The sequence below is a fragment of the Polypterus senegalus genome, chromosome 12 (genome assembly GCF_016835505.1).
Source record: "Polypterus senegalus isolate Bchr_013 chromosome 12, ASM1683550v1, whole genome shotgun sequence".
In the NCBI taxonomy this organism is placed as follows: domain Eukaryota; kingdom Metazoa; phylum Chordata; class Cladistia; order Polypteriformes; family Polypteridae; genus Polypterus; species Polypterus senegalus.
In genome coordinates, this window is record NC_053165.1 from 59,635,915 (window position 1) to 59,648,280 (window position 12,366).

A 12,366-nucleotide genomic window follows, 5' to 3' on the forward strand; every position below is an offset into this window, starting at 1 on the left:
CATCTTTGGAAGGTGTGGCATTCTGTGTTTTTCTAAAGTGTTGTGTTGGCTACCATTCCTGACAAGTACATTTGAGTAGTATTTTATTTTATGCAGTGACATATAATCATTTTGGGCACTCATGAAAGTGGTCTAAACCAAATCTGGAAGGTTGTGATTTTTATTTTTTTGTGCTTCACTTATTGTGAATTAAGAAATTTTAAGTTTGATTTGAGTGTAGCTTTAATTTTTTTATTATATAGTAATAAGGAAACTACACTTCAATTAACTGCCAATTACCAATGTCACTGTGTCAACTGCCACTTGTACCTATTTCAAGGAGGCACTAAAAGCATCCTAAATGTTTTAAAAATGAATGTTACTTTTGGTTGTATTGGCATCTTTAATTGTATCAGGAAATGAGTAAGCAAGGTTTACCTTTTTAATATGTAATTTAATCTATAATTTTTATAGAATATAAAATTATGCCATAATACATTTTGTACAAAATAGAATTTTCACAGCTTACTAATTGTAGAAATTGTTTTCTGATTGCAGGTTTTGGAGACACAGATGAAGGCAGATCTTGCTGATAAAGAATCATTAGAAAATAAGCGCTCCCAACATGAAAAAGAGGCTAGAGAAAATTGCAGGCTAATTAGCGAGCAAAAGGCGGTATGGGAGATCCGTTCCTCTAGATATATTTGTTGAAGTGCTTAATTTTACATAAAAAAATAACCTAATACTCCAATTCCTATTTTAACTGCTGGATCAGGCAAATTAATGAATTTATTTTTCTTTATTATGTGGGCCTGTGTAAGAACAGGTATATAATTTTCCTTTCTTTTCGTTTAGACAATAAATGCAATGGACTCCAAGATCAAGTCACTGGAACAGAGAATTGCAGAGCTATCCGAAGCAAATAAATTAGCAGCCAATAGTAGTATTTATACACAGAAAAATATGTAAGTACAGTATGCATAAAGCTGAATCAAATGATTTACATTAGATATGAACTAATCCTACTTTTTTGTTTTCCCCCCTTTTTATTATTATGGTTCTTGGATACTACATTCCTATTTACATGGATCTGTGCATCTTGCAACTGCTATTGTTCTCACCATTTGTCCAGAGATCATCTGTATATTTTTGCAATATTTGAAGAATTTTATTAAAACTGAAAAAAAGTTTATTTAGTTTATTCTGAAATGTTTATATAAACCACCCTCCTTTTTTCTTTTAGGAAAGCTCAAGAAGAAATGATAACAGAACTAAGACAGCAAAAGTTTTACTTAGAATCCCAAGCTGGCAAACTGGAAGCACAAAACTGCAAGTTAGAGGAGCACCTTGAGAAAATGAGTCAGCAAGAGCAAGTGAACAAAACCCGACTGCTGGAACTAGAGACACGGCTCAGGGAGGTAAAGTCTGGAGGCAAAAAACTAAGACTGGGGCTGGGAGGCTTTGCCTTAGGGAATTTAGTTAGTAGAACAGAAACATTGACATGATGAGTTTATGGAGTACTGGGGATTTTTTCATGGTGTGGTCATATTAATTGGGTTTAATAAATCCCTCTCCCAGACCTTCTAAATATCTGAAATTACCATCTGTTTTAGATTGGTTTGGAACATGAAGAGCAAAAGCTAGAGCTTAAACGTCAAGTTACAGAACTGCAGTTGTCTCTGCAAGAGCGGGAGGCTCAAATCAGCAGCTTGCAAGCTGCTCGCAGTGCTTTGGAAAGCCAGCTACAGCAGGCCAAAACAGAACTGGAGGAGACCACTGCCGAGGCTGAGGAGGAGATTACTGCACTCAGAGTTAGTATCCACAATTCTAAAGTCTAATAAAACCACACTGGAAAACAAACTGTATAGTGACCTGTCCAAAGATGAATCCTGCATGTACCCTGTTATACACAGTATTTCAGAGTTATCAGTGTTTACCAGTACACTGATAATGACCCTAGATAAAAATTCATGTAGCTTTTGAGAAGAAAATTTTCATGTGAATAAATGTTTTGTTTGCTGTAATGTAGAGTCCTATATTTCAAATAACTGTGGTTCTTTTCATGAACTTCATGTTGATAGTTCCGTAAAATAAGACTAGATTAGCTATTAGCTAATCTAACACATGCGCATTTTGCCAGGATTGTATTCTTGTTAATGATCAGTTTCATCAACTAGTTGAACTCTATAAATTGAAAGTTGATATTATTCTTATTTTTATGAATGAACATTAGACTGGTAGTAAAGCATTTTTTAGAAGTAGGTACATATCATTAATTAATTATGTTGATTATACAGTACTGTTTAGGATGCTCTAGACATTTGATGATTTATTGGGTTTGTAACTATTTTTTCCCTTCCGCTCCTTTCAGGCACACAGGGATGAAATCCAACGCAAGTTTGATGCTCTTCGAGAAAGTTGTTCAGTATGTATTTGGTGAAAAAATAATACTAAACTTAACAACCAATTGCTTTTACCGTATTGGTTTAAAAATATAAATTATTTGTGGATATGAAAGAATAGTAAAGGTCCTTTACTTTTCCTTTACTCCTTTTACATTAATGCTTTATTAAAAAATATGGCTTTTGTTTTTCTTTACCTTATAGCACATATAAGGTCTTGATTTTCTGTTATTTGTTGATTTTTCAAGACACTTTTTTGTCTTTATTTCTAAGGTAATTACTGATTTGGAGGAGCAGTTAACGGCATTGAGCCAGGAAAATGCAGAGTTAAACCGACAGAATTTCTACCTGTCAAAACAACTTGATGAGGCCACTAATGACAGTGAAGACCGGCTCCAGCTCAGTCATGATGTGGACCGCCTCCGCAGAGAGGTTGCAGATAGGGAAATGCACCTCAACAATCAAAAACAGGTTGGAGGAAAAAGCTAATTTTGTGTTTTTAAATATAGACTAGCACAACATAAGTGTCAATTATTGCATTTAAAACAAATAAAACCAGATACAGAAAGAGCTGAAAGAGTATTCTAAAAATACTTCCTCCTCCTCCACCCCAACTCTCATTTTTCTTCTGATTTCTTCTTTGCCTGACAGAATTGCTATCACGTTAAACAAAAAAGACAGATACAAGTTCTAATCTGCCCTGTTTAGAGTTCAAATTTTGAACTAACCTTGTAACAACCCACATTATTGCCAAATCTAGTTTTTCATCTGTGCTATGTTGCAAATCAGATTCAATTACGATATCAGCTTTTCTTGGCTTTAATTTATGCACATTATTAACTGGAACCATGGAAATGTTGTCAAAATGATGTGGCAGTGCATAATTCAGAAATCAGACGTAATTGTTGCTCATTGACTACAGAATTATGCCATAAGGAAATTAAAATAATGTTCCTTAAAGAAGCGGGGCTTAATAGGATGTCATTAAATGATGAATAGTTCAGCCTATTGGGGGAGACTTGGACAAGCTTTTATTTCAGCCCTTTTCTCCCTGTATTGTTCTGGTATTAGCAGTGGCAGACTATTTTATTTATTGTTTAACAAAATACATATTATGTACAAAAATAACTAAATGCTATATTTTTAAGAATGATATGAAGAATTCTGGTGCAGGGTATGCATTTTATATGAAAGATAAAAGGCATTCTTTCCTTCTTTATCTCTGAACATTTTTTTTTTTTTGGAAAAGGAATCTGGCTTTGTTCTCAGAACAGGTTGCCATAGTAACTGGCTGACCTCTTAAAAACTTTTTTTCTTGCCTTTAGTCAGTGGACTCGGTTTAACAGCCTTATTTACCATTTAGGTACTAAGCAAGATTTAATAAGTGAAAAAGCTAATAGAAAAAATAGAGGAAAAAAAACATAATGCATTAAATATAATGTTTATGGAATCCTGCTGCCATGTTTTGCTATTCCTGATACTAGGATTCCTCCAATCCTCCCTCTCCAACCCTCACTCCGATTTAATTTTTATGCATTAGTTGAATACCCCCCGAACCCCAGCCACCAAACCAATTTAGGGCACCAGCACCAGCTGTGGTAGCTTTAACCTGGAGCCATGAGTAAATATTACTTTGTACCAAAACTACCACTTTCAGAATTATAATTTGTAAAGCTTATTTCTAAATAATCTCTCATCATTAACTGAAAACCCTTATTTTCATGTTCAAGTCCTATATATTCCACTCTTTTTATTCCTCTTGTGGAGTACTCCTTAGGGTGTTGTCTTTTTTTTTTTTTGGAATCTGGTGTGCTACCATCTGCTTCTGTCTTGGGCTAATTTCCCAAACCCCTTTACGTCATTTTCACATCTTTTAGTCCTTGTGTTCCTTAGTCTGCCACATTGAAACTTAAACTCTAGTATAGATTTACTGATGGTAGCATGTAGGGCCCTAGTATGCTCCTTGACTGTGCTCTGGCATAGTGGCCAAGGAGGTACACTTGAATAGAGTTTGTTTAATAGGAAAAGACACCTTTGCCCTTTGCATCATGTGAGGTATCATACAGTATGTATTGTGGGTAGAAACTGCATGAACTAGAAGATAGCTTTACTCAAAGCCCAGGTCTAATCTTTTTTATGGGTTATATTTACTTTGTATTTACTGAAACAAGTGCCACCTTCAAATCAACATACACTATGCAATCCACACATGTTGCTGTGATTTACCTTTATCTAAATGATCGTATTTGGTTTAAAGAAAAAAACCCACTGAAAACAGTATAATTTCCCGATAGTTACAGTATATCAGTTATTCACTTTACCACTGATACTCACTTGATATTTAATCTCTGAACAATGTCTCGGTTTTCATTGTTATATGGTATGTCAAAAATAACACTGCCTCTTGTTAAGCTGTCCCCATTTTCATAATCTTAATTTGACTTTTATTTGAATCATTTTTTGTCTTTCATTTTTATTGCCATCTAAATGCATGTTAATACAGAATCCATAATTCACTTTTAAGTCAGTATTTATCAATTACTTGTAGAAACTAAAACTAAAGGACTTGTATCTTGATACATTCTTTCAGAATATTGAGACTTTGAAAACCACTTGCACAATGCTGGAGGAACAAGTGATGGACCTTGAGTCACTAAATGATGAACTTTTGGAGAAGGAACGTCAGTGGGAGGCCTGGCGATCAGCTCTGGAGGATGAGAAATCCCAAGCAGAAAGGAGAACACGAGAGATGCAGAGACTTCTTGACAATGAAAAACAGAACAGGTATATTTTGAAGGCAATGCATACAATCTCAGAACCTCAAGAGAGTATGCTTATATACAGTATAGTTGAATTCAGGCAACTACAAAAAATTGGTTGTACCTGTACAGGCTGCGTGCTGACCAGCGTAGCAGTGAATCCCGTCAGGCTGTGGAATTGGCCGTCAAAGAGCACAAAGCTGAGATCCTTGCTCTGCAACAAGCTCTCAAGGAACAGAAGCTCAAAGCAGAATCTCTTTCAGACACGGTATGTTAACATAAGGAGAAAACTTTCAGAAACCTACTCTCAGAAATCTAATCAAATAAAACACACACCATTACAAAGTAAGTTTGTTTTTGCACAAATTTCCAATTTTTTCTTTTTTTTTCTTTTTTTACATAAGCAAGGATTCATATACATCAATCTATCACATACTTTCCGTTAGGTGTTATCTCACTGTGGTTTTATTGCAAAACTACAAATTGCATTTACTAATTGTATCATGTCCAATTGTAAATCATTAATTCAGTATATCTAAGAAAAATGTCACTTGTCAAAAGTAATTTACCTAAATCAAAATCTCATGTTGTTTCCATTTATTGGTTAAACATTTCAGTCAGTTTAGCTTATCTGATGGTGTCTGCCGTAGTTAAAAAGAAAGCAAAAAGATTCACACAATTATTCATAATACAACAAGTCTGCAAATGTACCATAAAGTGGTTAATGTGCTTGTGCACTGGAAGAAATATTTGTCACAATTAAAGATTTGTAATTATAATGTATCCTTTAATTTCTAGGTTATCTGAGCTACTTGACATTTAGGAACCTGTAGCACTGAGTAAAAAAAAAAAATCTGAAGGATGCTATAAAGAATAAACATGAAGTGGAAACTTTACTTAGATCCAGCATTTGCCTAATTTTTTTTGTGTTCATTTAAAAATGATTTTGATTATTTTTATTACTTTCTGTGGCTGTCTGATTTTAAAGGTATTTAATGTTTCCATCCAGATTATTGCTGTTTTTTCAATTTAAAAATTGCTTCTTAATAGTTAAAAAAAATAAAGCCATCAGTAATAATTGTACTACTTGCACAGGGAGGTCTACTGAACCGTAATAATTAGTAAGAAATTAGAAAATTTGAAGCAAATCAACAATAAGGGTAAAATGCAAAGTTTATTGTATTCAAATAATCTTTACACATCCTTCACTAGCTGAATGATCTTGAGAAGAAACATGCTATGCTAGAAATGAATGCTCGAAGTCTGCAGCAGAAATTAGAAACAGAAAGAGAAATGAAGCAAAGACTGCTGGATGAGGTATGGCCCCATAATATTCTACAAGTAATGTTTTCCATTGCAGGCAGAAATTTTCTCACTTAACCAGAAAATGCATCCTGTGTGGGTAGAATTGTTTTATTTATATTTGGCAATATTAATATGCTGGGCCAAACCACTGTCCAGATAAAATTTGCTCAATGTTTTGTAGATCCATATCCTATTTGCATTTATTTTGTTTTTAATCCAGCAAACAAAGCTTCAACAGCAGATAGATGTTCAAAAAACGCACATCTTCCGACTGACACAAGGACTGCAGGATGCCCTCGATCAAACTGACCTCCTTAAGAATGAGCGGAGTGATCTAGAATATCAGCTGGAAAATATTCAGGTGGGGATAAAACATGGTAGTTGCTCAGAAGTGTTTCACACTTTTGGACCTGATTAACTATATAAAATATAGGTGGAATATTTTGATGTTTGGAAAAATGTCTGTCCTACAACAAAGTTATAAGGGTTATATTTTACAAAATGTACAGTTTTTACTTTCAGAAGAGATATTTGTTAACCTGAAATGTATTCCTAAATATGTAAAAATTACCAAAATGAATAATCGGTGGTACCTGTCATTAAAATAACAATAGTTTGCACAATAGGCCTGTGGCTGTACTTGTGAGGCAATATTCTCTTGTAGGCCTACATTTGATTGTATTGTCTATTGCCCATCCTAGGCAATGTACTCTCATGAAAAAGTTAAGATGGAGGGGACCATATCACAGCAAACAAAGCTGATTGACTTTCTGCAGGCAAAAATGGACCAACCATCCAAGAAAAAGAAGGTGAAGAAACATGTGTTCATTGTTAACACTGGTAGTCAATTTCTATAGAGCGGCTATAAGAGAATTTTAAAATATTGTCTTAGAACATTAGAACGGTTTGGATGAGAGCAGACAATTTGTCTTGGTGGTAACTGTAAGACTTATTTAGATGCTTTGAGCACAATCTGAAAATATCATTGTATTTACACTGTTACTGTCCTTAAAGATTCTAAATGCATCATGGTTAATTTAGACTCTTTTAGGATTACTGTATTATGATTCTGAAATCCTAAATTGACATTGCTTGTTTATGAGAATAATTATTTCTGTATTACAGAACATTTTCAGGTCTCTGTACTACTCCAGTGTTGTTTCAGCCTTTTGATATTATATAGATCATCACTTTGTTCAATACTGGGAAATTTGATACAACTGACCATTTTGGATCAATTCTCCACACTAATCTTTTCACTTCTTTCTTCTGACAAGTGATACATGACCATTGGCACGTTCATGAGTAGAATCAGGGACAGTTTCTAACCACAGATCAATAAGATTTCTGAACTACCAATTCTAATAACAAATATCATAATATGTGTTTAAAATTACATATAAACAAATACTAGAAAATGTATATACAGTAGTTGCATGTACATTATGTTGCATTCCATTTGTTTTTTGTTTTTTTTTTGTGGGAGAGCAGGTTTGTGGATGTGTCTTTGTTGTTAATGCATTATGACCACTGTTCTGAGCAGACCTGCAAGTAAGAATTTGATTGTACTGTGTTCTTAAGCCAAAAAAGTCCATCTTTAACAATAGGCAATAAAAATAATTAACGGGAAAAGCCTTTGGCTGCAACCATTTCTCTTTGTTCAAGTTGTGTGTTACAGTATGTTCAGACTCTAAAAATTGTTCAATTCAAAAATTAACAAAGCTTAATCCTTCTGTTAATAATAATTAATATAATCTTAACAAATATACACAGAAAACAAAATGAAGACTAATGTAAAATATTGTATTTGCATCATTGGATAGTAAATTACTAATTTTTGTGCAGGGATGATTTTTATATGCTATTTCTTAAAGACTCTAACTCTCCTAATTTTCTGTTTCTCCAGGGCATCTTTAGCCGACGACGAGAGGACCTAGGGTTACCCTCACAGATCCCACTCCAGTATAATGAGTTGAAGCTGGCTTTAGAGAAGGAGCGTGCACGATGCTCAGAGCTGGAGGAGGCACTGCAGAAGACAAGAATTGAGTTGCGCTCTGTGAGGGAGGAAGGTAATGAGCCTAGTCAAAATGACGGGCAATTTATTTAATGTACTTTTTTCCTTTTTTCATCTTCTACAAAACAACTAATAAGGTGGATATATTTCATTGATCTTGGAAGTAAACATACAGATTATGAATTGTGTTTCTATAACTGTTTATTTTACTTTGTTTTTAAGATTAAAATAAAAACCAAAGAGAGAAAGCATATTTTTAAAAAGCCTAGGGCTGTCTCAAAGTTGTTTTTAAATATTATTAGAAAAGACGTATGATAAATACTGCAGAACATACAAGTGAAATTACATTTTGGTTGCTTTCACCATAGAGCAGAGTGGGTTTCCTTCCCCTGTAAATGATCTTTTACAAGCAAACTATAATGAAATAAAGAGCAAGATAAAACAATTCTACTCCTTTACAGTGTAAGAATGTCAAGATTCATGCTTAGAAACAAACAAAAATGTGATCATTTTAGGTCCTTTCTCAAATATGGGCATCAGCTTTAACTAATTATGTGTTTAAATGGAAATAATGTGTTTAGTTATCCTTGATGATTAGTGTAACATTAATAAAGCTGACACTGTATATTCCACCAGTCCCTCTTTTTAAAGGCATTGCATGTGAAATTCTTTTGCCAATTGGGTAACTAAAACAATATCACTTGGCTTTTAGGATACAACATAGTTCACAGTTTGCTCATTAGATTGGCAAGACTGCGGAGGGATGAGTCATTGGTTGTCTTTAGTGAGATTCTGCTTTATTTTCTCTAAATTTGCTGTTTTTTTTTTGTTTGTTTGTTTTTCTTTTCTTTTTTAATGGTGCTGCTTTCCTATGAACATTCTGAAATATCCACTGTAAAAACAAGTACTGATCTTTGTTTAATTAACTAAAATTAAATTAATTAAATTAGTTGTCTCTCAGTATTTTTACGTTTTTCCAAAATTTTAATTCCCTAGTGTCACTGCTGTTTTCAGTTGAGACAACGTTGTAATAGTGTACCAGTTATACATGATGTCTCTTTATTTATTTATTTTTTATTTTGCTGATGACTCATGTCCATGATCAAAATTGCCATTTTCAAATATGTCACACTTTGTAATATTCATTTTTATTCTTACTTCCTTTGAGCAACCCACTTCAAAGCAGGAGACCACCCAACTCCATCAACACCTGCTACGGCCAGACAGCAAATCATCATGTCTGCTATTGTAAAGTCACCAGAGCACCAGCCCAATCCAATTAGCTTATTAGCCCCACCTTCAAGCAGAAGAAAGGAATCCTCAACACCTGAGGGTGAGTAGCACCCTACAACTCCTATTTCTTATTAACTTGTCCCCAGTGTCACACTCAGGCCTCTTCGCAGAAGTCTGTCTTGTCTCTGCATGCCAGTCACATCTCAATTTGGGTAGTTTTACAAACTCAGTTTAGTACTGAGAAATGTTATCTACACTCTGCATGGCCAAAAGATAAACTCCTCATAGTAGCCTGAGGAGTCGTCCTTACTGTGAGCAATGTGGCTCAGCATTTTTTGTCTTCTTTCTTTCAAACCCTACAGAGAGGCGGAGAGTCACGTTTGAAAGTAAGTCTATAGACCGCCCCTGCAAACAAGAACTCTTCCATTTCCTGACACTTTAATATTTAGGGGTGTACATACAAAAATATTTTGTGTTTTATGTTTCATTACATAATTTGTTGCCATACATTTGCATTTATATTAATCAACTCTATACATGAACTTTCACTGTGTCATTATTGTTAGTTCTGTCTGTCTTTAATTTTTCCCATGTGTGAAGAATGAATGGTTGATAAACAATTTGAACATGTATTAACAAAACCATGTTTGATGACTTTGTTATTATTCTCCCTATTGGCTTGGTATAGAGGTGGGACGGAGGCTAAAGGAAAGAATGCATCATAACATCCCTCATCGCTTCAATGTTGGTCTGAACATGCGGGCGACTAAATGTGCAGTTTGCCTGGATACAGTACATTTTGGGCGACAGGCTGCTACCTGTGTTGGTGAGTTTGTGGCAGAGTTTGCAAAACTGAAACTACTTTAAAAAAATAAATAAATAAAATAAAAATGTTTTTTTAGGAAATTACCAATGGTCTTTCATCTCTTCTAGTGTGTTCAAGTCGATATATGGTGACTTAAGAACTTTGTGGCTTTTAAATGAAAGCACAGGGTTTGTAACTTGAGAGGACAAAGAAATAGGATAACTAATAATAGCAGCATGAGTAAATTATGTCAGCGATTTAAACAAAGAAGTACATCCAGAAGAATTACTTTACATTTACTGTTATCATCTATGTGAAACTGGCACTTATTCACCTCTGAATACCATCCTAGGAGAGAAATGTTTGTGCAAGGTGAATAATGGGAGGAGTTGAATAAATCTGTATAAATCTATAGGTCATTAGTGAAAGCGCATTTTACACCGATAATAAGTTCTGGCGATGGGTAGCAAATAGATCAGTAGGGGTCAATACTCAGGTCAGTCTTATTTTTGAACTCTAGAAAAACGACACCAGAGGTTTGGTTTGATTTCCCTAGAGTACCATATTCTTTTTGTCCAGGGAGATAACAGTAATACGACTGCATTAGCAGAGATTAAACTGATTCCAAGATTTCAGGAATTGAAGTAAAATGCCATGATTGACAATTACCATATGCAGCATTCAGATCAGTCAAAATGAAAACACTTAAGACAGTCACTGACAACTCAAAGTAATGCATTTCCAGTGCTTTGGAATAGTTAGGAACTCGACTGTCTGTCTTGATATAACTTGATGAGAGTCTAAATGGGTTGATAGCTGCAGGGAAACTATCTTCTCAAGCACCTTAGACATGGAAGAAATGCCGTGAATCAGTATTGGACAGTCTGATGCAAAACAACATTTTCAGTAGAGGGCTAGGGGTAGGAGCCAGGTAACACTAGTACAGACTGACCATCTTTAATCCAAAATGGCTGGTATAAGAAGCATTTCAGATTTTGGAGGTTTTGCATATTTGCATCTTTCTAAAACACCTGTTCTCCATTGGTCCTGTCCATGCACTTTAAACCACCTGGGTTTCAGGGAAAGTGCAAAAGACTTGATGCTTAGAGAAAATAAAAAGCTAAAAAATAGCTGTTATCTATTCAGGATCTCGGTACAAGGTAACTGAAGTTTATTGATTAATTTGTATACTGTGAAGAATATGGCAACAGAAGAGACATACAGACACCCACGTAGACTACTTCAGCAACTTGGCTCTACATGTTTGAGCAGTGCTTCTGTCTGCTTATCTTTTTGTCATTTTGATAATTGCTTTGCTATATGTCATAACAACAGCAAACAGAGATTAGTTTTGCATTGTTATCTGTGTATATACTACATATTAAAATGCTTCAGCTATGTTCTGGCAAGGCTTGTTTGTACTTCCAATTAGACAGTAATGTTATAACTTCCTTTAGTTATTTGTTTAGACTTTCCCATTAAAGGTGGATGCTATGCTCGTGTTGCTAGGTACATTTACCGATTTGGACATTTTGTGCACCAAAATCTGCATCTCATGTGTCTCTTTCTCCTCCTTTTGGCAGGGTGTAACACACAGTTTACAATTAATATTTTCATGAAGATAGCTCCCAATTCTTTCAGACTTGCAACGACTGCTACACTATCATCATAACTTAACAAAAGTGGTTTTAATTTCAGCTTTTGGATTAGGGATGCTCAACCTGTAAAAGTTCATTTTCAAAAAGCTTTGGTATCATTAAGGATTTACAACATCATTATTGTCACATTAGCAAAACAACTTGGAAAAGAGTTGAGAAATGGCACCTTTAATTGCAAACTGAACAGGAAAAAATGGGGAAAAAAAAGGAT

At 34.6% G+C, this 12,366-nt stretch overlaps 1 protein-coding gene across 6 annotated transcripts in view; it reads left to right on the plus strand.

The window, feature by feature from the left end:
* Positions 1-12,366, plus strand: part of cita (citron rho-interacting serine/threonine kinase a) — a 56,098-nt gene that overhangs the window by 33,564 nt on the left and 10,168 nt on the right. For 3 of the 6 annotated variants that reach the window (XM_039771636.1, XM_039771637.1, XM_039771639.1), the window contains exons 20-34: positions 538-654; positions 835-944; positions 1,223-1,397; positions 1,593-1,790; positions 2,351-2,404; positions 2,655-2,852; positions 4,972-5,165; positions 5,273-5,408; positions 6,353-6,457; positions 6,666-6,806; positions 7,147-7,254; positions 8,352-8,514; positions 9,628-9,792; positions 10,055-10,078; positions 10,381-10,518. In XM_039771636.1, coding sequence (XP_039627570.1) covers positions 538-654; positions 835-944; positions 1,223-1,397; positions 1,593-1,790; positions 2,351-2,404; positions 2,655-2,852; positions 4,972-5,165; positions 5,273-5,408; positions 6,353-6,457; positions 6,666-6,806; positions 7,147-7,254; positions 8,352-8,514; positions 9,628-9,792; positions 10,055-10,078; positions 10,381-10,518 — 2,026 coding nt within the window. The remainder of the gene's footprint in view (positions 1-537; positions 655-834; positions 945-1,222; positions 1,398-1,592; positions 1,791-2,350; positions 2,405-2,654; positions 2,853-4,971; positions 5,166-5,272; positions 5,409-6,352; positions 6,458-6,665; positions 6,807-7,146; positions 7,255-8,351; positions 8,515-9,627; positions 9,793-10,054; positions 10,079-10,380; positions 10,519-12,366) is intronic. The other 3 variants (XM_039771638.1, XM_039771641.1, XM_039771640.1) reach the window with 1 other exon arrangement.